At 35.2% G+C, this 26623-nt stretch overlaps 4 protein-coding genes across 26 annotated transcripts; 3 read left to right on the top strand and 1 right to left on the bottom strand.

The window, feature by feature from the left end:
* The first annotated feature begins 2200 nt into the window (after positions 1-2200).
* Positions 2201-3827, top strand: PIP2;4 (plasma membrane intrinsic protein 2;4). Its single transcript, XM_022031324.2, has 4 exons — positions 2201-2588; positions 2682-2977; positions 3096-3236; positions 3323-3827. Exons 1-4 carry the CDS (start codon positions 2279-2281, stop codon positions 3434-3436), a joined length of 861 nt encoding a protein of 286 aa, XP_021887016.2. The 5' UTR covers positions 2201-2278; the 3' UTR covers positions 3437-3827.
* A 3056-nt stretch (positions 3828-6883) lies between these two features.
* On the top strand, positions 6884-7566 carry LOC110806468 (uncharacterized). The gene has a single exon (XM_022031344.2). The coding sequence runs from the start codon at positions 7028-7030 to the stop codon at positions 7442-7444; it is 417 nt and encodes a 138-aa protein (XP_021887036.2). The 5' UTR covers positions 6884-7027; the 3' UTR covers positions 7445-7566.
* A 519-nt stretch (positions 7567-8085) lies between these two features.
* Positions 8086-18945, top strand: LOC110806470 (uncharacterized). 23 transcript variants are annotated; one of them, XM_088214459.1, is made up of 11 exons: positions 8086-8213; positions 8317-9050; positions 9132-9207; positions 9966-10166; positions 10312-10526; positions 10623-10685; positions 10783-10892; positions 11015-17398; positions 17629-17833; positions 17974-18382; positions 18482-18945. In XM_088214459.1, exons 3-7 carry the CDS (start codon positions 9145-9147, stop codon positions 10853-10855), a joined length of 615 nt encoding a protein of 204 aa, XP_088070585.1. In that variant the 5' UTR covers positions 8086-8213; positions 8317-9050; positions 9132-9144; the 3' UTR covers positions 10856-10892; positions 11015-17398; positions 17629-17833; positions 17974-18382; positions 18482-18945. The 23 variants fall into 23 exon arrangements, 4 of the variants coding, with proteins under 4 accessions (XP_088070585.1, XP_088070587.1, XP_088070586.1 ...); XM_088214461.1 differs by having other exon boundaries at positions 9966-10030; positions 10123-10166; positions 10623-17398; XM_088214460.1 differs by lacking the exon at positions 10783-10892 and having other exon boundaries at positions 17295-17398.
* A 638-nt stretch (positions 18946-19583) lies between these two features.
* On the bottom strand, positions 19584-22172 carry LOC110806460 (zinc finger, C3HC4 type family protein). The gene is made up of 3 exons (XM_022031335.2): positions 22053-22172; positions 21783-21902; positions 19584-19906 (listed from the first exon to the last, which is right to left on the bottom strand). The coding sequence occupies exons 1-3, from the start codon at positions 22071-22073 to the stop codon at positions 19790-19792; spliced, it is 258 nt and encodes an 85-aa protein (XP_021887027.2). The 5' UTR covers positions 22074-22172; the 3' UTR covers positions 19584-19789.
* Positions 22173-26623: the final 4451 nt, after the last annotated feature.

Below are 26623 nucleotides of genomic sequence, written 5' to 3'. Positions count from 1 at the left end.
TCCCCGGTTTTGCAGATGAATGCAGGGTGCTCCTACCTTGGCATCTAAAGTTTATGTTGTCTATGGAGTCTCGTCTCGAATTTCTTAGTGATATTATGCACTAATCTCATAACATGATATAGTAATGTGATAATATTATACAATAGTCATCAAGATTATTGTATAATTTATAATATTACAACACATGTTATTCAGTTACCGCATAATATTTAGTGAATTACATGTTAAATTTTAGAAAATGGAGTCACGATTTAATTATGCTCAACTGGATATAGTAGTTTTGAAATCTTAATTTAAAATAGAGATTTATATTTTAATTTTTATTTATAGTTAGATTGACATATATTATGATGTATTTAAAAAAAAATTATAATATCAAAGTATATAGTTTATTTTTAGTTGAATACTAAGAATTTCATATACATATAGTAAATCTGATATAATTTTTTTTTTTTACCATTATATATTTGGGATTGAATTTGATGGATGAAGACAAAAATTTCAATTTATATAATTACGATTAAAGTGATAAACATTATTACTTAAAATATTTAGAAAGCCGTCACCGACCCATTACAATCGCCACTAATTATCACTTAAAAAACTTTTTTAAAAAAATATTTAAATGATTTAATTCCGATTAAATTAAGGTTTATAATGGGACACGTGGCGCTCTTCTAGCCACTATTGAAATTCAACAAACCAATATTGAGCCAAATAACCCAAAAGGAATTTTTGAAAATCAATTAAAAACAATAAAAAAAAATTAGGGGGAGTTTGTCAATAAATGATTAATTATTGTATTAGCGATGATAATTGGGTTTTAAAACGGCGTATGAAGTGAACGTTTAGTAACGTAAAACGACAAGGCTTAAGAATGGAATGGCGGTCGGTTCCTCACATCATCATCTTAAAAAAATATATAAAACATGGTCTACATTTTTTGGTCGGTTTAATTAATTATTTTATGTCAGTATAATATAAACTTTCATGGAGTTTTCAAATTTGTATCAAAAAATTGTATTACAAAATATAATTAATTGGTAATTACATGATATAATAGAGATTAGTTGATCGTCTTCAATATGCAATCACCATCTTATCACAAATTAATAAACAACATATTTTTAATATGTATATACAATGAGGTCATATATTTCTATTTTTAAATTGGTATGGTACGATTAAATTTCAATGAACTAATTTAGACTTATTTAAATTATATTTATACGTAAATAAAATTAGGGTATAAATATAATTAAATTATATTTTAATAATAATTATTATTATTATTTTTGTATAAAGATAAAGTTCGGTATATGGATCATATTAAAGCAGGTGAAATTATACAAAATTTAGCCTTAATTAATCACTTTTAACATGTAATTAATGAAATCACTTATGGGTATGAAACTATTTTAGACTTTTCTCTTGGTTGGATGCAAGGAAAATTCATTTGCAAAGGTTTAAGTTTTAATAAAATTAAAAAGAAAGATTGCAATCTTATATATCTAGTTGGATATTGGATTGATGTATATGTAAACATATACATATATATATATATGTATGTATGTATGTATGCAGCCTGTATATATAAATGGTAGGAACCATAACCAAATTTAAAAATTAATTTGTTTTAGGTCTGTCCAATCCAGATAAGTTCCTCTGTAAAGCTATCATCAGCCCCCAACACGATAACGTTGTGCTTATTTTAATTATAATTTATTAATTACTTCCCCACTAATCATTGTGGATTTATTTATTTATATTTTATGATGAGTAGCTTATCTTTTAATTTTTAAATTCCAACATATATACATACATATAGAATATGAAAATGGGTTTAATTAAATTCGTCGACATTTGTGATTAATGTTTTATTAATTTAATTGAAAAAGAAATTTATAATGAAAATTTAAAATTTATACACCTCGATAAATAAAATAAAAAAAAATATATAATTTATAATTAATCACCACAAAAAAAGTAAAAAGTGAAAAAACCAAAGAGAATAATAAGGTAGCGGTTAAGTAGTAGCTAACCTTTGTGGGCCCATTTGCAAGCTCACAAAATCGGTACGTAAAGGTGTCCAATGGGCGGCCTTTTTAAAAAAAAAAAATTATAATTATAATTATAACTAAGTAAATTAATTAATCATTAATCCTTCCCGCTCTCCTCCATATATACCCCTTCCTTTTCCCCCCACTAACAACCCACACTTACATCTACTAATCGCAATTACCACTGTGATTACCAATTAATCAACACTTAATTAACGATGACGAAGGACGTGGAGGTTGCGGAGCAAGGGGAGTTCTCGGCGAAAGATTACCACGACCCTCCACCGGCGCCGTTAATTGACGTCGAGGAGCTGACGAAATGGTCGTTTTACAGGGCACTAATCGCGGAGTTCGTAGCCACACTTCTGTTCCTATACGTAACGGTGTTAACGGTGATCGGACACAAAAGCCAGACTGATTTAACGAAGGCCGGCACCGACGTGTGCGGCGGCGTCGGCCTTCTCGGAATCGCTTGGGCCTTCGGCGGCATGATTTTCATCCTTGTTTACTGCACTGCTGGAATCTCTGGTCAGTACACCACTCTCTCCGTCTGTACATACACATATATTTACACAAAATTTGAACTATAAAGCATAAAAATTTGTATGTACGTATATGCAGGGGGACATATAAACCCGGCGGTGACGTTAGGGTTGTTTTTGGCGCGAAAGGTGTCGTTGATCCGGGCGATTATGTACATGGTAGCACAGTGTTTGGGTGCTATCTGCGGTGTGGGATTGGTCAAAGCGTTTCAAAGTTCATTCTATAATAGGTATGGTGGTGGGGCCAACTCGCTGAATGGTGGGTACAACAAGGGGACTGGATTGGGTGCGGAGATAATCGGGACCTTTGTTCTTGTCTACACAGTGTTCGCGGCCACTGATCCTAAGAGAAATGCACGGGACTCCCATGTTCCTGTATGCACCTGATCACTCCTCTCACTTTTCATAAATTGTAATTAATTTTTTAATTACAGTTTAATTATTGATTAATTTGTTTCCTTTTTTTTCGGTGGGGGTGGTGGTGAAATTGAAGGTATTGGCGCCGCTCCCGATTGGGTTTGCTGTGTTCATGGTTCACTTGGCTACGATTCCAATAACTGGAACTGGGATTAACCCAGCTAGGAGTTTTGGAGCTGCTGTGATTTTCAACGATGAGAAAGCCTGGGATGACCACGTAATTACTCGTTAATTATTAATTAATTAATGAATTCTTAAACTAATTAACTAATATTTTCTTAATTATAATAATTATTTTTTCAGTGGATATTCTGGGTCGGACCATTTATTGGAGCTGCAATTGCTGCAATTTACCACCAGTACGTTCTCAGAGCCGCAGCCATTAAAGCTCTTGGATCCTTCAGAAGCAATGCTTAATTAATTAAGCTTAATTACTGCCGTCGATAATTATCAATTATCAATCAATAAACAAATTAATGGGCAAAATTTGGGTGATGGTGATAAAAATTATTAAAACAACAAAAAAAAAAGAAAAAAAGAAAGAGTGCTTGCAATGCAAAGTCTGTGATCTTGAGGGTTTCTTCTGCAACATCTCTTTATGATCTCTCTTATGGATTATAGAGAGAGAGAGATAACCCATGAAATTGTAAATAAAAATATTTTATGAATTTCTTTTTTTTTTTCGTTTTTGATTTCTATTTGAGTGTATCGAGTCTGTGTTGTTATTATCATTTTGTATTTTCTTTTTAAATTCTCCGTTCGATTATTTTTCGATCAATTTTAATATTATATTTCAAGTTTGATTGTACTTTATATTTGCATAATTAATTATAAGTTATTAATATTATATTATAGTTGTTAGTATGTGTATAACATATAATTAATGAATATGGGTAATTTTCCCCCAACAAATATTTCGCTATAAAATTAAATATATAATCAAAATTCAATAGTAGATAAATACATATGTAATTATTGTTCAAAGTAAAAAAGAAAAATAACCAATAAAAGAATTATCATTAATAAAAATTGTATTCTATTCCTCTATAATAGATTCTTCGTTATTAATAAACTAATGGGTTTTTCCATTTAATTAATTAATTAATTAATTTTTACAACTTTGGCTTTTGTGGGCATACTTATCCTCTCATTTATTTTTTTTTTAAATTACGCAATTTGTCAACAAGCTGAAGACAACACACACACACACACACAAAACCCAACAAAGGGCAGTTGAGGATAGTGATAGCCCAATAAGATATTTAATTTAATCATACGAGTTGGCTTTTGTAAAATTGCATAATTGATTAGTATTATCATTATAAAAAAAAAAAAGAGGAAATTAATGTTAATTACCCAATATTAATTAATTAATTAATTAATTAATTAGAGGTCAGTAGAGGCTTATTGGGATTCCCTCATTGGCTTTATATTAAAAGTTGAGGTACCTTGATAAAAATATAATTAAGTGGGTTAATTAAGCTTATCTTGTTCATTATTTTATGATAAGTTTTTTCCTTTTTTAATTTTTTTTTTTAAAAGTGATGTGATGCATATATTTTTTGTTTAAATTATGAGGAAGGTAAGCTTTTGCTATTTGGAATTTGGACTTTGGATATGACATTGTTATTTAATTTTTGATTTTGATGTTAATCTTTTATATAATATAAATAAGAATGCAACTTAAATATAATAGTAATTGAAATGAAAGCAATATCTCAATTCAACTTTTAATTTAAAATAAATGTTGTACAATTTATTTATCGATTGGTAAAAATATAAAACTTTCACATTATATGATCATATATATTAGAAAAAATTAATTGATTTATTAATCAAATATATAAATTATGAATAAGCTCTATGTATTAAATTATAAATATGTAAAAATTAAACGATAATATAATATATTTAAACTAAGGTAAGGTTATATTCAAGTTAACTTAACGCATCAAAATTCAGTTTATTTTCGTACAATCTTAAAAGTATTCTTCCTACATTAATTTAATTTATTCAAGGGTTTATATACTTTAAAATGCTATATTACAATAACAAATTAAATAATCAAGCTAAGAAGATATATATATATATATATATATATATATCACTACTAACCAGACTAATATTTATAATTGTTTATTAATTTCTAGCTACTTCAAAACTATATTGGTTATATATCACGAAATATGTGGGTCCAATTAATGGAAATACGTACACAAACGCAGACAAATTCATATATATATATATAATATATGGATTTTAATAGAGTGGTCGCTGTATGATGATATTAGGTTAAGTAGCACCTCCAAAAGAATATTCTGAAGTATGTCTTTCTTATTTCTCTCTGCGTTGAGTTTTGATGTCATAGAAACAATAATTTGATTGCTCTATATATTTACTTATATAACATAAGATATATATATTTATATATATATGTATACATTTCATCAGAGTATATTGTCTACTGGGCTTATCACATTCCTGATAGAAACTATCAATTTCATAATTTTAATACATTATCTGCTCTATTTAGAATTTAGATTTATGGCACCATGATTTTTATTTATTTATTTTTTAATAAATGAGTCATGTATGCCTTCTATAACTTGTGAATTCCCAAAGGCCCATATGTCTAAACAAGCATTCTGTGTTAATAATAAATGAACCTCTCTCTCTCTCTCTCTCTCTCTCTCCCTTCTATATCTATATATCACTGTACATTATATATATAGCTTGTCAGACATGTATATTATATGTGTATAGAAACATATGGTAATAAGGAGGTTAATGGAGTTTGAAACCCTGCTCAAGATTAGTTTGCATGGATAACTACATACTTTCACTCTGCTCAAGTATAGTTTTCTTTCTCTGGATTATCTTAAATGTTTAGCTTAAAAATTAGAATTGCCAAAAAAACAAAGGTAACTTTTTTTAACACAGATCACTAAATATATATATATATATATATGTATAATAAGACAACATCAAATTGGCAAGGTAATTATAATAAATAAGGAGAGAAGTGGGTAAAGGGAGGCGTGAAGAACAGACATGATTTTAATAAGAGGAGGGAGTGAGGGGAAGGAAATCTGAACGATATCACCTCTTGCATGCTTGCCTCTTGCGTAATAATGTTCGGGGCAAGTCACACACGGACATGGCCTATACCTCATTATAATTACAACCACATATATATATATATATATATATTATACCAAATTTATTTATATAGCCGTTGCCGATGCTTGAAGATAAAGAGTTCCCTGGTCGTGTCATAATATGCTTTCTTTTACTTTACACGTACACAAACCAAAGAACAAATTAATTAAGAATAGATTAGAGACCACTCTTTTTGATTGAAACCCTTTTTGTTTTCAGTGATTATATAATTAAATATCATATAATAATAATAACAACAAAAGACTTATAAAACAACCATGTACGCGGCGCTCTATAGCATATTACATTATATACACGCATATATAAATTGGGTTCTCTGTAATAATTGAGTATGGACTGGGGGAATGATTTTTATTCCCCCAGTCCATACTCATACATACATGTGTGTTTGAGAAGGCACTCAAAGTGAGGAGTTATTATGATTTTGCGAGCCACCACCTTTTAAAGCATAGGTGAAAATCTGATGAAGAACATGAAAACCATTTATGACTGTCATTCTTCAGGAATGAAGAGGACGCCGGAGTCACATATCTTGTTACATATATACATATCTTTTAGTATACATGTATATGACTTTGGTTGAGCTTTGACTAGGGTATTTCGGGGTACCAATAGAATAATTAATATTTGCCTAACAAATCATTTTGTTCCCCCCCCCCCTCCTTTTTGGCCATCTTTTTCATCACCAAGAATTTAACTCCAAGCAACAAACCACTCGTACACGCTATAAAAACCTACTCCGACGTCAAAAAGCTTTCCACCTTTAAGCCTCGTCGAATTCAAAATCCCAACCCAAAAAGTTAAAACAAAAGGGATTAGGAAGAAGACATGACTCACGCACCTTCCTTTCCTCTTCTTCTATTCTCCTCTCTGGCCATTCTTCTTGCCATTGCTAGAGCAGACGAGAGAGCTCCTCACGGCCTAGTTTACGAGAGTCCAATGGCTTTTTCGCCTGCAGCATTCGACTTCTTCCATCCGAACAGAACAGAGCCTGCCGCTAAAAAACCGGGTGATGAAACCGATCGCTCGTGGCCTCAGGCAGCAAAAGTAGATGCCACAAAAGCACAAGAAGTTACCAAGACATTACCGGCTAGCAAAGGTGGAGGTAGAGTTTCTGCAGGAGGAATTGCCGGAATTGTATTTGGTCTTGCAGTTCTGGTGCTACTGTCAATGGGTGTTTATTACGTGCTCGTCGCTCGGCGGACAAATATGGGTCGAGCCAACACTGTTAAACCTGATGTTTGATCCGATCACAAAGGCAGAGACTTTTTTTTTTTTGCTTGTTTAAATTAAGGTAACTAATCAGTAATGTAGCCCTTGTATTCTATTTGTCATAGTGATGAGACTCATGGAAGTTTGGTGTTAAATCAAGTGTCGTAAAAGTCTTTTAATCCAACAAAAAAAAAAAAGAAAAACAGGATCCTAAAAGGTCAAAAAAAGAAAACGTTACAATTATAACAAGCACTTGGGAAATAAAAAATATTATTGATCAAATTATCCTAATAAGATTTTTAATCATGCATGAAGCAACTAATCAATTATAAATTATGTATTTATACAACTTATAAAGAAAGTAATTAGCATAGAGGTTATTAATAAAAATTACAAATGTTACATAATTTCAAATTGGAGCAATATCCAAACAACTCCACAATCAATTCAAAATTAAACACTATAATTTATGGTCTGTGGTAAAGAAGTAATTAAATTAATGCGACATGCCGACAAGAAAGGTGCGGGCAATAATTTTTAAAATTTTGGATTTAATAATTAATTAATATTAAAAAAATTAGTGCAATTCTACAGTTGAATTGTTGGTTCATTTAGTTAGTTTTAGTTGAGATAAAAATAAAACAAATTATTAATTATTAATTTCCTCTTCTGCCGTTCCGCGTATTTACGAAGCGGGAGGTGGCGTCAGATAGACGCACCTCGGCTCCTCTATAAAAGGGCCAGAGTCTCCCCCTCCTCTCGATTGGATTCCTCTCTGTCCGTCTCTGCTCTCCTGGTCCGGGTAGGTTTCTCTTTTATTCTTCTCCTTCTGATTACGAACTCCCATCTTCTAATCAAATATCATCCACAATCCTCTACTTTCTGACGATGGTACTGAAAACCAGAAACCGGTATCCAGTCGGTGTGCGAAAAAGGCGGGCTAGGGTTTGAGATCGAGTGGAGAAATTGGAAAAGGGGGACAGAGATTGAAGCGTCGGGGTAATAGATCTAATACAACTCCTTTATTGCAAGGAACGCCCTCTGAAGGTATGTTGATATCCCAATTTGAAGTAGCGTAACAGAACTTCAGATTTTCCGAGGTTTGTTTTTGCGCGAGCAAACATTCTGTGGCTGTAAAAAGTTGTTGTTTATGATGAGCAAGACATGAGAGCATAATTCTCTAGTTTCTGACGATGGGACTGAAAACCAGAAACCGGTATCCAGTCGGTGTACGAAAAGAGGCGGGCTAGGGTTCGAAATTGGAAAAGGGAGACAGAGATTGAAGCGTCAGGGTAATAGGTTTAATACAACTTATTTATTGCAAGAAACAGCCTCTTAAGGTATGTTGATGCCCCAATTTAAAGTAGCGTAACAGAACTTCAGATTTTCCGAGGTTTGTTTTTGTGCGAGCAAACATTTGTGGTTTTGTAAAAGGTTGTTGTTTATGATGAGCAAGACATGGGAGCCTAATTGCGATGTTGGTCACTCTTTCTTGCGGCAGATGTTTATTAGGGTTTCAATGTACAGGTGAGAGACACGGGCCATCAGTTCTGTCTTGCATGTGAGTGTTATGTACGCTTTTACATTCTTCAACACTGTGTTTTCACTTTTGCTGAGTCCTATGACGTATTCATCCCAGGTTTGTCTCTGTTTTGATGTGTATGTGGAAATGAAATTTATTTTTTCTACTCGCATTCTGATACATTTTTGTCTTGAGAAGTTAATTACTCAGGATGGACGCTTTTGAGCAGAATTCGTGGTACTCCTCGCATTCCTTAATCTCGAGGGATTGCACCGTAAGTATGCACCCGGAGTTTCTGCCGCTCTTGGGGTTAAATTTTGGTGAACAACTCATCATAAATAATAGCTGCTAACAATTTTACTTTCTGCCCGGAAACAGTTTAGTTCCACTTTCGCCGTTATCCTCTTTCTTATTGCATATTATTTTCGTAGGTGCAGCTACTTTTATTCCATATTTGTCTCATTGTTGACTCAAGTTTATTTTCCCATAAATTTTTTCTGATGCTTCGACAGTGATGTAAAGATCCTCGTCGATTCTTGTGTTTTCTATAGCGAAATAATAGCAAGAATTGGAAATGTCGGTTTCGCACGATATCTAGATATATGCAATTTTGAAATTTCACTTCCATGAGTAGTTACTCTTTGCTTATTTCTTCTAAAATAAAGGCACTCGGTGGATTTGTGCGTGCGGGGCAAGTTTCTTGTAAATGATTGCTAGCTCCACCAGAGTTAAATTTTAATAAATATAGAAATGAAAACAACCAGTAAGGAAGCTAATGGTTTTCGGCAGAAATCAAATTACTCCCCTCCTCCACTCTTCATCCTCCTTGATGGACCCATTGTTTTCTGTTTCTGTTCCATTTCATGTGTCGTTCGCGGTTCTATCATCTGAGTACAAAAATAATCAACACTGTTGTAACCGGATCATGTCTGCTTACGGTGCTTAGTTTTGATGTTAGTTAATCCATTGTGCGACATTCACGGGCTTCTATCAATAGAACTTGATATTTTGTCTCGTCTCTTTGATTTACAGGGACTGTGTCCTGGCGACATCATAGTTTTCATTCAGTCGGCGTATAATTTGCTCTGGTTCAACTGGTATGCAGTATCTATCTTCGCGTATACCTCTTGGTGCTGGATTCAGATAATATGGTATACCTATTTACTCGCATGCTTTTCTTTTTTAACAGTTCATCGTTGCTCTACATCTTTTATTGTCCTGTTGTCGCTGAAGGTCACGATTCTTGGCTTTTCTAACACTTTTATTCCCGCAAGTGAAAGGTGTTTTAAGGATGCATGAAAGAGTTTGCCTCATACGGGGGTGTTTATTTTGTGGGAACGGTTGTCCCCCGAAATCTTAATTCTGCTTGGTTATGCAGTCCCTGCAAAGTCATTCCATCCAGAGGGTGCAAGAAAACATGGTTCTCACGCTGGAAAGTAATCATGGTCCAATGATAAAAGTTCTCGTGTTTTTGGTTTTTAGAATAAAAAAAAGGCATAAACTGAATTGTTCTGGATGCATCAACATGTTCCTCGATCACTTGGTAGCGGTAAACAGCATGAATATTATGTTGCTGACTTTTCTCTGCTGCCGGTATTTACTAGAGACCTGTTTATGTTGAAAAAATGGAGTTTCTTCCAGTTGCCATCAGTATAACTTGATGTTTTTTCTCATCTCTGAGATTTACAGGGACTATATCCTGGCAATATCACAGTTTTCAGTCAGTCAGCGTATAATTTGCCGGTTCAAGAGGTATGCGATGTCTATCTTGGTGTATACCTCTTTGTGCTGGATTCAAATAATATGGTATACCTATTTGCTGATACTTTTCTTTTTTGTCGCATTTGAGCAATCATTTGCACGAGGCAGCAGATCACATGTTGAAATATTGCGGGTTTGTAAAAATTGATGGTTCGCGTTAGCTTTGCCAACAAAGTTTTGGTGCTAAAATGTTTCTAGGTCGGTTTCCAAGCAATCCTCTTTTGTTTCACTCCCTTTCAATCATCCAGTTTTTAAGATCTCGGAGTGGGAAGTCTTCGAGGGTTCCTTGTTGCTTTACATCTTTTATTGTCCTGTCGTAGCTGAAGGTCACGATTTTGGGCTTTTCTAGCACTTTTTATTCTAGCAAGAGAAGGGTGTTTTAAGGATGCATGGAAGAGTTGCCCCACACAGGGGTGTTTATTTTGTGGGAACCACGTCCCCGAAATCTTAATTCTGCTCGGTTACATCGTCCCTGCAAGGTCATTCCGTCCGGAGGGTGCAAGAGAACATAGTTCTCACTCTGGAAAGTAATCGTGGTCCCATAGTAAAGTTCTCTTGTTTTTGGTTTTCAGACCAAAAAAAAAAAAAAGGGTGCCTCGCTTGTCCATAAACTAAATTGTTCTGGATGCATCAACATGTTCCTCGATCGCCTGGTAGCAGGTAAACAGCGTGAATATTATGTTGCTGACATTTCTTTGCTGCCGGTATTTACTAGAGACTTGTTTAAGTTGAAAGAATGGAGTTTCTTTCAGTTGCTATCGGCACAAACAATGTGTGGCGGCGTGGAATGTGAGTATTATGTTATCCTGAATTTTGTTGAAAAATGTTTCTGCATATAAAAATTATAATATAAAATTTGCGAATTTAATGTAGTTTCATATAAAGATTAACTGTGCGTGACGATCGTATTATGGATAATTGACGATATTGTGCCATCTTTAATATTGCAGTATTAATAAAATTACGAAAAACATTATGTTTGCATATTTGAGAATTAGATGATACTTCAAATAATCTTTAAGATCTCATAGTCTCCCCTTAAAGCTGAAGGTCATTATTTTTGGCCCCGTCCAAACTTCTGTTGTAGTTAAGGGAAAGGTTTCAAGGATGCATGGGATGCTTGCCCCGTATGGGGGGTGTCCGTCGTGTGGGAACCATGCTCCCATAATCTCAATTCTGTCTGGCTCTCACAGTCCCTGCAAAGTCATTCCATCCAAAGTGCATAAAGAAACGTAGTTCCCACGTTGGAAACTAATGATAGTGCCCAGTATTATGTTTATTACGGGTTATTGTTAATTTATTGTGTGATGTGTCTGGGAGTCGCATCAATATATGTCTTTATCCCCCTTATCTTGTTCTCTGATTTACGGGGACCACATTCTGACAAGATTATAATCCTCGTTCGGTAAGGGTATGGATTGCTGGTTCAAGAGGTATGGAATATCTATTTTGCACTCGTATCTCTTGGTGCTGGATTCAAATATTTTTCTTTTGAAATAAAAAGTTACATATGCGCATATTAATACTGTTTGCCAAGGGGTTACTGCGCATTTACAAAATTTTTGCAAGTCTGCTAGACTGAAATAATGTAACGTAGACAAATTGGTTGTATTTGAGCAATCATTCGTTAGAGGCAGCAAGCCACATCTCGAAATATGGCAAGTTTTTTAGAAATCGATGCTGCGCGTCTACTTTACCAGCAAGTTCCTATGTTGGTTTTCAGGTAATTCTCTTTTGTTTCACTCCCTATTAATCATCTTTAAGATCAGAGAATGGAAGTCCTCGGCTTCCTTGTCCCCCACATCTTTTGGTCTCCTCTTAAAGCTGAAGGTCATTATTTTTGGCCTGTCCCAACACTTTTGTCGTAGTTAAGAGAAAGGTTTCAAGGATGCATGAGATGCTTGCCCCGTACAGGGGTGTCCGTCGTGTGGGAACCATGCTCCCATAATCTTGATTCTGTCTGGTTCATAGTCCCTGCAAAGTCATTCCATCCAGAGTGCATGAAGAAACATAGTTCCCACGCTGGAAAGTAATCTTGGTCCAATAATAGTGTTCTCTAGTCGTTTGGTCTTGAGACTAAAGAGAATGTGCCTGGATCTTCTGACTGCAAGTAAATATTTTTGGGTGTTGTTTTAAGTTTTTTGCTTCTTTTGTTAAAAAATACTTTTTTACGGTGTTGCGGTCTTGAAAGTAAGGGAGCCTCAAATTTTTACTTATAAACTGCAAGCATGTTTTAGAATTTTTGTTTTATTTATTTATTTATTTAAAATAAACGCGCTTGATGAACAAGAAAGTGTTTCTTTCTTGAGAAAATGTAAATCTGGTCTGGTCCCTCGGGTAGCATCAACTGTGAGAGAATGTGTCTTGAACATTTGATTCCCTAGTAAATATGTTCATGTTTGTCGCTTCGGAAGTGAAAGCTATCATGATGGGCACCCTCTCTCCCTTAGACGTTGCGATGGATTTCCTAGTATGTGATAGCCATGGACAAAAGATATGTGTGCTCGGTTATGGGGACTGTCAGATTTAGTTTATTCGAGAAAGGTTGTTGGTATGTGTTTTGAAGCTTGACTTACGAAATATAGTTGGGGGAGGATCAAAATTGGCCGGTGTCTCTTGAGTAGAAAACATTATTTATGCGGCCCTTGCATTCATAATGAATGTTGTATTTGAGATTCTCGGCCCAAAACGTAAGAGCTTCAATTCCATATTAAATACCTTTCAAAGCCAATATTTCATTTGGAAAGTTAAAGGTTGTTGATATGTGTTTTGAAGCTTGACTTACGAAATATAGCTGGGGGAGGATCAAAACTGGCCGGGTCTCTTGAGTAGAAAACATTATTTATGCGTCCCTTGCATTCATAATGAATGTTGTATTTGAGATTCTGGGTCCAAAACATAAGAGCTTCAATTTCATATTAAATACCTTTCAGTCCCAAAATGCTAGGAAAGCCAATATTTCATTTTGAAAGTTAAAGGTTGTTGATATGTGTTTTGAAGCTTGACTTACGAAATATAGTTGGGGGAGGATCAAAGCTGGCCGGGTCTCTTGAGTAGAAAACATTATTTATGCGTCCCTTGCATTCATAATGAATGTTGTATTTGAGATTCTCGGTCCAAAACGTAAGAGCTTCAATTCCATATTAAATACCTTTCAGTCCCAAAATGCTAGGAAAGCCAATATTTCATTTTGAAAGTTAAAGGTTATTGATATGTGTTTTGAAGCTTGACTTACGAAATATAGTTGGGGGAGGATCAAAATTGGCCGGGTCTCTTGATTTTTCTGCGGCCCCCCCTGCATTCGTAATGAATGTTGTATTTGAGATTCTCGGTCCAAAATGTAAGAGCTTCAATTCCATATTAACTACTTTTCAGTCCCAAAATACTCGCAAAGCCAATATTTCATTTTGAAAGTTAAAGGTTGTTGATATGTGTTTTGAAGCTTGATTTATGAAATATAGTTGGTGAAGGATCAAATTTGGCCGGGTCTCTTGAGTAGAAAACATCATTTCTGCGGCCCCTGCATTCGTAATGAATGTTTTATTTGAGATTCTCGGTCCAAAATGTAAGAGCTTCAATTCCATATTAACTAACTCTTACCTTTCAGTCCCAAAATACTAGGAAAACCAATATTTCATTTTGGAATTTAAAGATTTCAAAACAAACTTATGTGCCTCGGTGCATAAGAATGCGAATCTTGATTTTTGGTGGCAAAATGCAACTGCTTGCATCCCTCAAGTTGTGCTACCTCAAAAATATGTGGCTTAAAATCTGGATCCAAAGTTTTGGTGTGTCGGTTTGAAAGTAAAAGTTTCTTTGATGACACACTGTTTGTTTTGGACAGTTGGGCGACCCTTCACGCTTAGCTATGGCAATATGCTTTCCCAACCTATTCTTAGCATGGACAGAAAAGTTTGATGCTAGGTTTATGGGAATTGTCATTGTATGTGAGGAGGGTTGCCGTTCTTCGTTTTGAAGCCACATTGATAATCTAGATGCAGCGTTTTAACTAATTCTTTTAAAATAGACGTGCCTCGGTATTTAAGCCAAAGTTTTTCTGTTTTATGGGGAAAAGTAAAATTCCTCCGTTCTCTCGGTTGGTTGGAACGTGAAAAGAAATATGCTGGGATCTTTTGATTGCAAGTAAATATATATATATATATATTTTTTTTTATATGTGGTTTTAAAGCTTTTTGGCTTTTGTTAAAACTTGTTTTTTTTTTTTTTTTTTAATAGAAAAAAATTGTTGTCTTATAGCTTCCTGTTTTGGAAGTGTCCTGGTTTGGGAAGTAGAGGAGACTCGATTCATTATCTAAAACCTAAAAACTGTTTTTATGTGTTATTTATAGATAAATGTGACTTGATGCACAAGAAAATGAATTTCGATTTCTTGGGGCAATGTAAATCTGCTTCGGTCCCTTGTGTAGTTCCATTTTTTAGAAAAGCTTGCATTGAGACAGATTCAAGGAGATTGTGACGACACCACTTCAGATGCGGTAATTTGCTTTCCTTGTATATGATAGCCATGGATAGAAAAGTTGTATGCCCGATTGCGGGAAGTGTCATATTTAGTTTACATAAGATAGAGGAGATATGTTTTGAAGGTCTGAAACTCGTGATCTTTTGCTACGAAAATATATAATTCGAAGTCCCGTATTCAGAAAGTAAAAGGCCTCAGTTAATCTTTTTGAAAGAGAGGGTGTCCATTTATTTTTCGAAAATAATTTTTTTTTTTTGCTGGTCCCTGAGCAAACGTTCCTCAGTTTTTTGGGGCAATGTGAGATTTAGCCGGTCCCTTGGATAAAGTTTCTTGATCTTTTGCTTTAAAAATAAATCTACAGGTGTCCCGGCTGGAAAAGTAAGCGGAGCTCAAGTAGTTTTTTAGAAACTGAAAGCGTGTTCTATCGATTATTTAAAAGATAAATGTGCCTTGGTGCAAAAGAAAATGACTTTGGATTTGCTGCAGCAGAGTAAAACTTTTTTGATGCCTTGGGTTTTCGGAACTCTAAAAGTTGTGGTTTGGACTTTTGATTCAAAGCAAGTATTTTTCAGAATATGTTGGTTTAAAGAAAAAGTTACTGTGATGACACCCCTTCTTTTGGAGAGTTGGCAACCTTTCTCTTTATATAACTGCCAGTGTCCGTTCTCAATCATTCATTACTGCGGACGAAAGACATAGATGCTCTTATTTGAGAAAGGTCTTCGTTCTTGATTTTGAAGCCAATTTAATGGACTTCAGTAAAAGTGGCTGAATTAATTGTTTCGCAAATGAGAGTGCTTTGGTTTATTATTGTTTCAAAATAAATGTACTTTGACGTCCAGGCAATGGATTTTCAATTTCTTGGGAGAGAGAGTAAAATTCGCCCCATCGCCCGGCTTGTTGGAACTCAAAAACAGTATGTGCGGACGTTATTTGTTCGCGAGTTAATATTTTTGGTATGCTGTTTGAGTGTTTGTTTGTTGCTTTTGTTTAACAATAATTGCTTACGGTTGTCCTGTATGGAACATGTCCAGGCTTGGAATGCAAGAGAGCCTCAATTTATTATTTTGGAGCGTAAAAGTGTGTTGTTTCTATTGCCTGAAACAAATTACCTCGATGGATAAGAATTTTTTTTTTTTTTTTTTTTTTTTGTTTCTTTGTTGGGGCAATTGAAATCTTCTCCGGTCCAGTTCTCTAGTTGTAGAAAACGTGCTTTGAGCTTTTGACTCAACGAAAACACGTTTCTGTATGTGGGTTTGAAAGTAGGATCCAATTTGATGGCATGATTCCTCTTAAGAGGTTTGAGAATCTGCAAGTAAAAGCTATCATGTGCGCGCTATTGCTCTTAGAGATTTGGATATTCGCCCTCCTAATCTTTTAGGGCCGCGGGCTAAAGATGTGTGGGTTTGGTTATGGTATCTCACAGTTTATTTGAGGACTTTTGCTGTTTGTTTCTTTCATATCTTATCACACACAAACTACAGACTTGTATGCTTAGTGTTGTGTTACTTTTACAAGAAAGATTGTTCTGTTTATCTCCATTTCACCCTACATATTAAGACTTGGTGGAAAATGATGTCATTTTGATTTCTTAGGCCCAAAGTACTTGCAGCTTACGTTTGTGTCTCTACTTGGGTGTGCCATTATCTTTCTTCTTGGTTCGCTGGTAGGTTATACGAAAAAATTTTAATTCTTGAAATTGGTGAGCTACCTTACATGTCCGGGTTACAACGAATGCCGCCGTTAAGTTAACAATATTTGTAACCTACAACTTTGCACCAAACTTCAGCAGTGTCAGTTGATCTCTTAGACTTTTGTACGTTTACTTTTTCAAGTTTTTCGTTTAAAATCTTTATCTAGCGGCAATTCAAGGATTAATATAGAGAGTGGAATATTTTACTTCAAATACTTGGAGAGTAACTGTATGCTGTATTTGTCTTGGTTCTAATCACTGTAGTAACGCAGGTCATCTTCATAAATTTAGCGAGAAAACTATTTGAAAGAACTAAACCTTCGAAGTAAATCTAAGTAAAACTTCATCTTGTAACATCTTTTTTCTTTCTCCTTTTTGTGTAAGCAGTATCTGTGGTTAAAAGGGATTGATACGCTTTAATATGCAGGACAACTACGAAGCTTGGCGTAACCGCGACAATATTATGTTGCTGACTTTTCTTTGCTGTAGGTATTTACTGGAGACTTGTTTAAAAGAGATTGATATGTTCAGGTATGCCATTGTCTTTCTTCTTGGTTCGCTTGGTAGGTTATACCAAAAATTTTAGTTCTTGAAATCGGTTGAGCTATCATACATGTCCGGGTTGCAACGAATACTGGCATTAAGCCGCCAATACTCGGAACCTACAACTTTGCACCAAACTTCAGCACTGTCGGTCGATGTCTTAGACTTGTACGTTTACTCATCCAAGTTTTTCGTTTAAAATCTTTTTCATCTAGCAGGAACTCAAGGATTAAAATGGAGAGTAGAATATTTGACTTCAAATACTGGGAGAGTAACTATATGCTGCATTTGTCTTGGTTCTAGTCACTGCACTAACGTCGGTCATCTTCATAAATAATTGCCGAGATAACTATTTGAAAGGAACTAAACCTTGGAAGTATATTGGAGCCAAAAGTGTGGTGGTACAACCAAACTTCAAATCTTGTAAGCTCTTTCTTCTCTTCCCTTTTTTGTTTGAGCGATAATCTGTGGTTAAAAGAGATTGAAACGTTGAATATGCAAGGCAACTGCGAAGCTTGGCGTAGCAGCGTCAATATTTTGTTGCTGACTTTTCTTTGCTGTAGGTATTTACTGGAGACTCGTTTGAGTTGAAAAAATGGAGTTTCTTCCAGCTGCTGTCTACACAAACAACGTGTGCTGCACGGAGTGCGAGTATTTTAGAATTAGATAATACTTCAAATAATCTTTAAGATGTCATGATGGAAGTCCTCAGCTTCCCTGTCCCCCACGTGTTTTGGTCTCCCCTTAAAGCTGAAGGTCATTACTTTTGGCCTGTCCATGCTGTCGCTGTGGTTATGAGAGAAAGGTTTCGAGGATGCATGAGATGCTTGCCCCGTACAGGGGCGTCCGTGGTGTGGGAACCAAGCTCCCATAATCTTGATCCCGTCTGGTTCATAGTCCCTGCAAGGTCATGCCATCCAAAGTGCACAAAAGAAACATAGTTCCCACGTTGGAAACTAATGATAGTGTTCGGTATTATGTTTATTACCGGTTACTGTTAATTTATTGTGTGATGTTGGTGGGAGTTGTGTCAGTGTGTCTTGATCCCTTTTCTTGTTCTTTGATTTACAGGCACCATATTCTGACAATAATAAAATCCTCGTTCGGCAAGGGTATGGATTGCTGGCTCAGTGGGTATGCAGTATCTATTTACACTCTGTGTCTCTTGGTGCTGGATTCAAATATTTTTCTCTTGGAGTAAAAAGGTACATGTGTGTATTAATATTGGTTCCAAGGGGGTACTGCGCAATTGCAAAATTTTTTTACAGGTCTGCAAGATTCAAATAATGGGAGGAGTAGTGCAATTTGGCGTGCGCGGCCAAAACGTTGGCTTGGCAAGGGCTCAGTTTGAAAGGTGAGAAAATGAGCAGAAAGGATAATTTAGTAAATTTCCTCACTGAACTGTTTCTACTTAATAGATTTGTACTCTCGGCCAAGGAAGAAGTGCCAAATCACTTCATAACATTAATATGTTACTTTTTATTTTTAATTCTAAAAAATAGAAAAAGATACCATGTGATATTTTTCAGTATTTATATGCATACATATTTCATTATTTTTTATTTACGCATTTTTAGTTGTTAGATAGAACATGAAATTTATAAAGTGTAAGTAATTAGTATGGAGTATTTGTATGTTTCAGTAGGTTATTAATAAAAATTACATCGAAACAACTCCACAATCAATTCAAAATAAACCAAACATAAAAAATACAAAGCCACCATTACAAAATTAGACATATGATCGGAGCTACTCTAACTAAGCATCTAGTATATAAATTATGGAACACTTCGATATGTCAACAAGTAAATCTAAGAAGTGGATGATAATGGTATATATTTAAGTCAAATTAAACACTATAATTTATGGTCTGTGGTAAAGAAGTAATTAAATTAATGCGATATGCCGACAAGAAAGAGGCAGGCAATGAGCTAACATTTTAATTATGCATATTAGGGCTAATATGAATAGAACAGCTATGAGCTAACTAACAATTAACTGATAAATGAACCACATACAAGTTAAATACAGTTTGCAGCTAGCAATATCCACATGCGTAAATATACTTCAATACGAATTAACAATGTATCATATCAAACAAGCACGTGATAAAATCAGACTCATCATGTAATGATAATATTGCTTCAATCATGTACTACAATTGCCCAATAAGTAAATTTAAATATCTCAACAGCAATAACTTGTGGGGAAAAGAAAACAGCAGTCAACATTTATCAAGGTTTCTTACCTGTTTCCCAGGCGGGAGCATGTTTTCCCAGTAATTCAGAAATACAAGGTAGACAATACAAATGTGTCCAACAAGTACGAATGTCACAAGAATAGTTATGTGAAAATATTTATAAAGAAGTTACTCCATTTCTACCATCTACGTGAACTAAGAGATGCAATTACAGGTCCCAGTGTCTGGTCCACAGTTCTGTTCCACAAGCACGCAATCTCTGAGCGAAAACTCTCTCCCAATATTGGCTCTCTTCTCTGAAAGAAGTCCAGAGTTAGAATTTCAACAACTTAATGCCATGTAATGCAAAAAAAGAAAATAAAAAGAATAACACACACCAAAATTACATGTAAAGCAAAATATTAGCATTGATTCATTATTTTTTCAGCCAAACTCACAAGATATCTTTTCAAATTTATTAACTTCCAATTTTTAGTTTCATTTGGTTGTGACGAGGAAAACACTTCAACCAAAAAAAAAAAATACTATTACTTGTTAAAAACATGCTGATATTAAGAGAAAACATAGTGTTTGATAACCTGTAGTCTGTAAAGTAGTGATGAAGATGCTGTCCTAATATTTGCGTTTAGTAAGAATACTGCTTCTAAAGAGTTTGTGGAAATATATTATAATCACATTGTATTTCAGGAAAGAAATTTGTCTTTTAGGAAATCAAATATGTTATATATATATATATATTAGATGATTTTTTACTAAAATTTATGTGTATTTAAAAAGTATAGAAAATATTCATTCTTGCTTTCTTTAAACGTAAAATTTTTTGGTGATGATCTTTCCCTTGACTCTCATGCATGAATGGGTCTGTAGTCTTAGGATATTGGCAATGCAGGCTTTCTTACAGTCTTGGCAACACTATTTGCAACTTACTGCAGATAATAAGATCATAGGAGGGATGTGAAATTTCCTACTTATAAAATATCATCAAAGCACCAGAGAGACCCATTTACAAAAGAATGAGTTACAAATTAATCAAATATGAACAAAGACCCGTAAATCTTCCTCCAAAGAGGTTAACCCTAAAACAAAAAATAAAGGTCCCAGAACCAGCAATTGACAATCTTAGCGAAGGGAGAACACAATCCCAGGTAAGTTCTTCCTTTGGACAACAGGATGGGATCAAGAAACTTCTTATGGACTATAACAGCTTGGATACCTTGTCAAGCCCAAACCTAAAAAGAAATTTAAACTCCCCTCTGTGCACATCAGATTGAGGAATTTCAAGTCTGTATTCTATAACTGGATATCGAAAGGCACCAGAAGAGCAGCTAATGAGGTGTCTTAACTTCCCTCAGAAACAATAAACATCCGTTGACCCACGTCTCCCTTCTCTTTCTTATATTGCCAAATGTCAAATTTCCCCTATTGTGGTGCCTACCAGGTGAGAATTGCAAGATTCAGGAAGGCAATTTTCTTTTCAAGGTTGCTTCCAAGGGAACAAACCCTGCCAGAGAGGTGATGAGAAAATGATTTCACATTGAAGGCCTCTCTCTTTCTCAAACACCTAACAAATGCTCTTCATGACTAGGAGACTCTTGATTTTCTTTTTTCTTTTATACGGAAAAGAGGAGAGAACTGATATAAAACATCGTCGTCTATGCATAATAGGTAAAACCAGAAAAATTCACTGTAAATATTAAGCACGTGAAATTAAGATAAATAAATATACAAAATTCAAAAAAAGAAGTGATATCAAGTAGCTGAAACTTGGTTGAAAAGCAAGTAGCTCTTGCTTTGGTGGAGAAATCAAGCAACTCTGACTTGGTAGAAAATTCACTATGACTTTATTGGAATTATAAACCTTGTCACTTGAGTTGGTGACTTGTCACTAGATCTAGTGAAGCCAAATTCAAAATATAAGCAGAGCCAAACACCGTCTAGTTCACTTAGAATAAAATAAAACACACTTTAAGATCCATATCTTACAAATACAAAGCTAATGAAGGTACAAACAATGGTCACTTATAGAAAGTTTTCACTCTAACATCATAAAGCAGAATATCAATCCAATAATTACGAACTAACGCAAAACAAACAGGAAAATATCAATCTCTAGGGTTTAATATTAAAGAAGCACAAAATTCAACTTCCACCTCTTAACATTCAGAATCAAACCTGAGATTTGGCGGCGACCTGAGGCTGACTATCCGAAATGGACTCGTATATGCGTTTGCGTTGTTCAAAAACGACGATCCCGGCGAACGCGCTTCCCAATGCAGCGCCAAGAAGACGCTCCTGCAAATTCACAAAACTAAGCACTTCACAAATAATTTTGAAGAAACTAAACGAAATTAAAAGGTGAACAGAGCATCAATATAATGAAAATTCAAAAAAGAAAGAAAAAGAAGAATCGAGAGATTAACGTAAGATTGAATTGATGATCACCTGAGCGAGAATGCTAATCATTGTATTTGTTTTCGCCGCTTTTACCAAATTTTAGAAATGGAGGGGAATGATGGGTTTTTCTTTTGGATTGCTAAGCGCCTATTTTTCTTAAGCTTGTTGGTCCAAATAAGACTCAACTTTAGGCCCACTTTCCGGCCGAACTGAGCCCAATCTCAGATCCAATCTAATGCCCAATTCGATGTCCAATTTAAGCCCCATTTGAGGCCCAATTTGACCCCTATTCGATGCCCAATTTACAGTATGAGGCCCACATTAAGGCCCATTTTACCTGATTTGAGTCCAATTTGATGCCCAACTCAAACCCAAATCACCCCTGTTTAAAGTACACTTTTGACAAAATTTGAGGCCCAATTAAAAGCCCACTTAACGACCCAGTTTGAGGCCAACTCACAGCTCACTTGAAGGCCCAACATGAGGCCCACTTAACGGCTCAATTTAAGGCCAAATTTTGAGGCCCAATCACTAAATATATACAAATAAGTACAAATTCTGACATCACCGCAATCCACTTAATTTTCTCGCTCTGCCCCCCTCCCCCCCCCAAAAAAAAAAAGAAAGAGAGACTGATTCTTACTCTTCCAATTTAGAAAAATGGAAATTGTTAGTTAGGTTGGTCCAATCAAGAAAGTAACGAGAGTCTTTAAGCATTGTTGGGGCTACTAAGTCAAGCTTAAGTAAAGACTGACTACCTCCCTCACTGCATACTTTCTATACATCTCTCATCTCGTATGGGCATGAATGGCTTGGCTTGAGATTGGAGAATTCCCTTCCTCGCTCATCTTATTGAAAAAGTTTCACAAGGGGCATGCTAACATTAGGAATTACAATTTGCTCTTTCCTACTACAGGCATTAGATTATGCTTTCACCACTAACAGATAAAAGATAGATATAAAGTAAGATGATAGCTGATAGCCCTGCTAACTCGTCGAATGCTTAAGGCATTAAAAGAATCGTCTGTAGATCGATACGCCCCTTATGAATGAAAAAATAATTTTTAATTGACTCTCTCCTTGGATTTATGTGCTCCTCTGCTATGGATCCATATATTAAGGACTAGGGGGGATATAAAAGGGAGTTTGTGCCACTAAGGAAGAGAAGGGGTTGATTTGAGGTCCGATTTACGGTCCAATTAGAGTCCAATGTAAGACCAATTTATGACCTAATCTAGGACCAATTTGAGCCAATATGGCGCTCAATTTACAGCAAAAATTAAGGTCCAATAAATGGCCCAATTTATTAACCAAACTGAGGTCCAATTTGAGGCACAATTTGAGCCCAATTCCAAGCCCAACTTACGGCAATATTTGAGGCCCAATTTGATGCGTAATTTTATGGCCCGATTTGATGACCAATTTAAGGCCCAGTTTGAACCTGATTTGAGACCTAATTTACGTTCAATTGAAGGCCGAATTGAGACTCAATTGAGGCCCAATTACAGCCCAATTTGAGGCCCAATATAAGTTTCCATCTGAGCCCAATTTACGGCTCAACTTAAGGCCCAATTTAACGTCCAATTTACGGAACAGTTTGACCCAATTAATGGGCCCATGTAAGCCCAATTGAGGCCCAAATTAAGGCCCAATTTGATGTCCAATTTGAGCCCCATTTAACGCCAGGTTTTAGCCTAATTAAGGCCCAATTTACTGCCAATTTATGGTCCAATTTAATGCCCAATTTGAGCACAATTTAAGGCTCAATTTGAGACCAAATTTAACCCCCAATTGATGGCCCAATCTGATGCCCAATTCAAGGCCCAATTTGAGCCCAATTTGCATCCAATTTAAGGCCCAAATTTATTTTGATTTGAGTCCCGCTTAAGCCCAATTTGATGCCCATTTACTCCCAATTGAGGTCCAATTTTATGGCCCAACTGAAGCCCAATTTAAGGCCCGATTTGAGCTTAATTCGAGGCCCAATTATTAACACACAATAATATAAAATCTATTATCATAAAAAGATACGAGTAAAATTGATTTAGTTATATATAAAATTATAATTAACTTGTACATATAAAATAACTAAAATTTGGGAATTTAATGTAAATAGAATATATAAACTAAACATCGAAATAATTAACTTGTAATATCCATGTCCGAAATTTGGTCCGGAATTAATTTTTTAAATAATAATAATAATAATAAATATATTTAAATATAATTTTTAAATTTATAAAATTTTATTTAATGTAAAAAATTAGAAAAAATATATGGATGATGAAATTGAAAACAATTTTGAAAAAAAAATGGTGAAAATTTAGGTTCGGTAAGTATTTTTGAAAGAAAAATAAAAAATAGGAAATCAAAATACAATTTAAGAAAAATGTATAACGTAGGATCGTCCAGTCAGCAGTCTCGACAAACTAAATCGTGCCGCGTGGTAAAGTATGCTGATTCACGCAGGAAACCATGCTGGCATGGTCCCCCTCATCTTCTTCTATGGCCCAAGGCCAAAAATCTCTACAATAACAGGTTATAGATGAGGACCATTATCACATAAAAAGGACTAGTACCTTTCTCTCCATATTACCCCTCCCTTCCATAGGACACCCCCCTTAATTCTTACCCTTTTTTCTCTTATAAGGTTCTGGCTGGTTAATTTTAGGGTCTGTAGATTTAGGTGTTTTATTTTTTACAAGGTGTTGCAGAAAGAAAACAAGAGCATTATGATTTGCATGTAGATATGCTTGATTTTTCTTCTTGCTTTTTGGACTCTTTGTTATTTAATGTTTGCTCTCAAGGATCTGTTGAATAAGACCTCAAAAATTTATTGCATGGGTTGAAACTATAATAAGCATTAATAATTAGTTTTTGCAAAAGCTTAAGCTATTATATAATTGCTTATATTCAATATTAATATAGATAATTGGTTAAATGTTACGCAGTTCCAGAGTTTAAAAGCTATTTTATCCTCAGCTTCAATTACTAGCTTGCAAGGCATGATCAGCTTTATTAATGGTTTTTTCTTATTTATCTCTATCTCTCCCCTACTACTTTTGCCTTTTGTTCTTGTAGTTAATGTTTTGGTTCTACATTCTGTCAAAACTCAGAAGTGACTCTTCTTTTGAACCGGTTTCTACTTTGCAATAAAAAGAATACCTGTTATGTCATTTCTTATTCATCATTTTCTTGTTCAATTTTCCTTTTGTCCTTTGGTCAATTTCTGGGGTTCTAAGAAATTTTATTGAGAAAAATTGGAAGTCATAAATTTTTGAATCCAACCCAGTCAAAATAATTTTTTTTTTCCATTAGAAATTATGTTGGTTGTGGGTAATATTAACTTTACATGACTGCAGGTAGTAGTAGTATCAGCTTTTTCATATTCTTTTTACGGGAATCTTTTGGGATTTAAAATTTTGGTTTTCTCCTGCCAAATGGAATTTTTTTTGGTGAGCTTTCTCGAAATTTTTTGCGGAGATTAAACACAGTTCACATACCTAAAAATAGCCCAAAAGCTCAAAATCATTATTAAAAATTCATTTTCGGTCAATTTCGGGATTTCGGCATGGCAGCACCTCCGTGCTCCAACGACGGCACCACTGCCCACGACGGCAATTTGCCTCGGCCTGACCATTTTTGGCCAGTTTTGGTCGGCTTCGGTCGATTTTATATGTATCTCTACAAAAAAACACATTAGAGAGTCTCGGTTGACTGAAAAAAATAAAAAAAATAAAAACCTACCGATGATGGAGTTTTTGAGTGCGGCGGCTCCGCTGGCTCATCTTCGCGATTGAGATTCCTTCTCCAGTCAACCTGCAAAAAAATAGAGCGATAAATACAACAGTAGAAAAATCGCATGAAATAAAAAACAGGAAGAGGCTCATCGGAGGAGGTTAAGAGTTTTGCTTATGGCGGCTCCACCGAACTTTACCCGCAGTTTTCGACTCACCCGTTATTCGTTTTTCTCTTATATGGCCACAAGGGTTCTCGAAATCGAATTCCAAGCGGGTAGGAGAACTTTTATCTTTTTTGACGGTCGGAGGTGGCTCCGGTGCGGCAACGGTCGGCGGTCGGCTCCCTTCTCCGGCGTCTGGTTCTTCTTCTCTGGTGGGAGGCTGGCAGCTAGGATTCAGGTTCAGTGTGATGCGAAATATTTATACCCATATCACTTTAATCTGGGCCGGCCATCACGATTGATCTCGTCCGTCCGGTTGCGTCTAAGGCATCGCGTTTGATCTTGACCGTCTGATCGCGCCTAAGGAGAAAACAGATTCGGACCATCCATGCACGCAGGATCGCTCATGGGTCGTTCGATCGCAAGGCACGTGGATCATCACCGTGGCCTCCTGCGTGGTACCGAGTCAGCGTGTTTTGTCACACAGCGCACTCCAATTCGTCGAGACTGCTGATTGGGCGGTCTTACATGGCCAAATTTTCCTTATTTGCACTCTGACCCTCCTGTTCTAATTTTTCTTTAAAAAATACCTCTATAACCTAAATTTCTACCAATTTTTACCAAAATTGTTTTTAATCTCATCCTTAATTTATTTTTTTCCATAATTCCACGCCAAATTAAAATAAATTAATTTCAAAAATAAATTTTTATACATTTT

This window comes from Carica papaya, chromosome 2 (genome assembly GCF_054855325.1).
Source record: "Carica papaya isolate Zhongbai chromosome 2, ASM5485532v1, whole genome shotgun sequence".
In the NCBI taxonomy this organism is placed as follows: domain Eukaryota; kingdom Viridiplantae; phylum Streptophyta; class Magnoliopsida; order Brassicales; family Caricaceae; genus Carica; species Carica papaya.
This window is presented reverse-complemented; position numbering and strand designations above follow the sequence as displayed.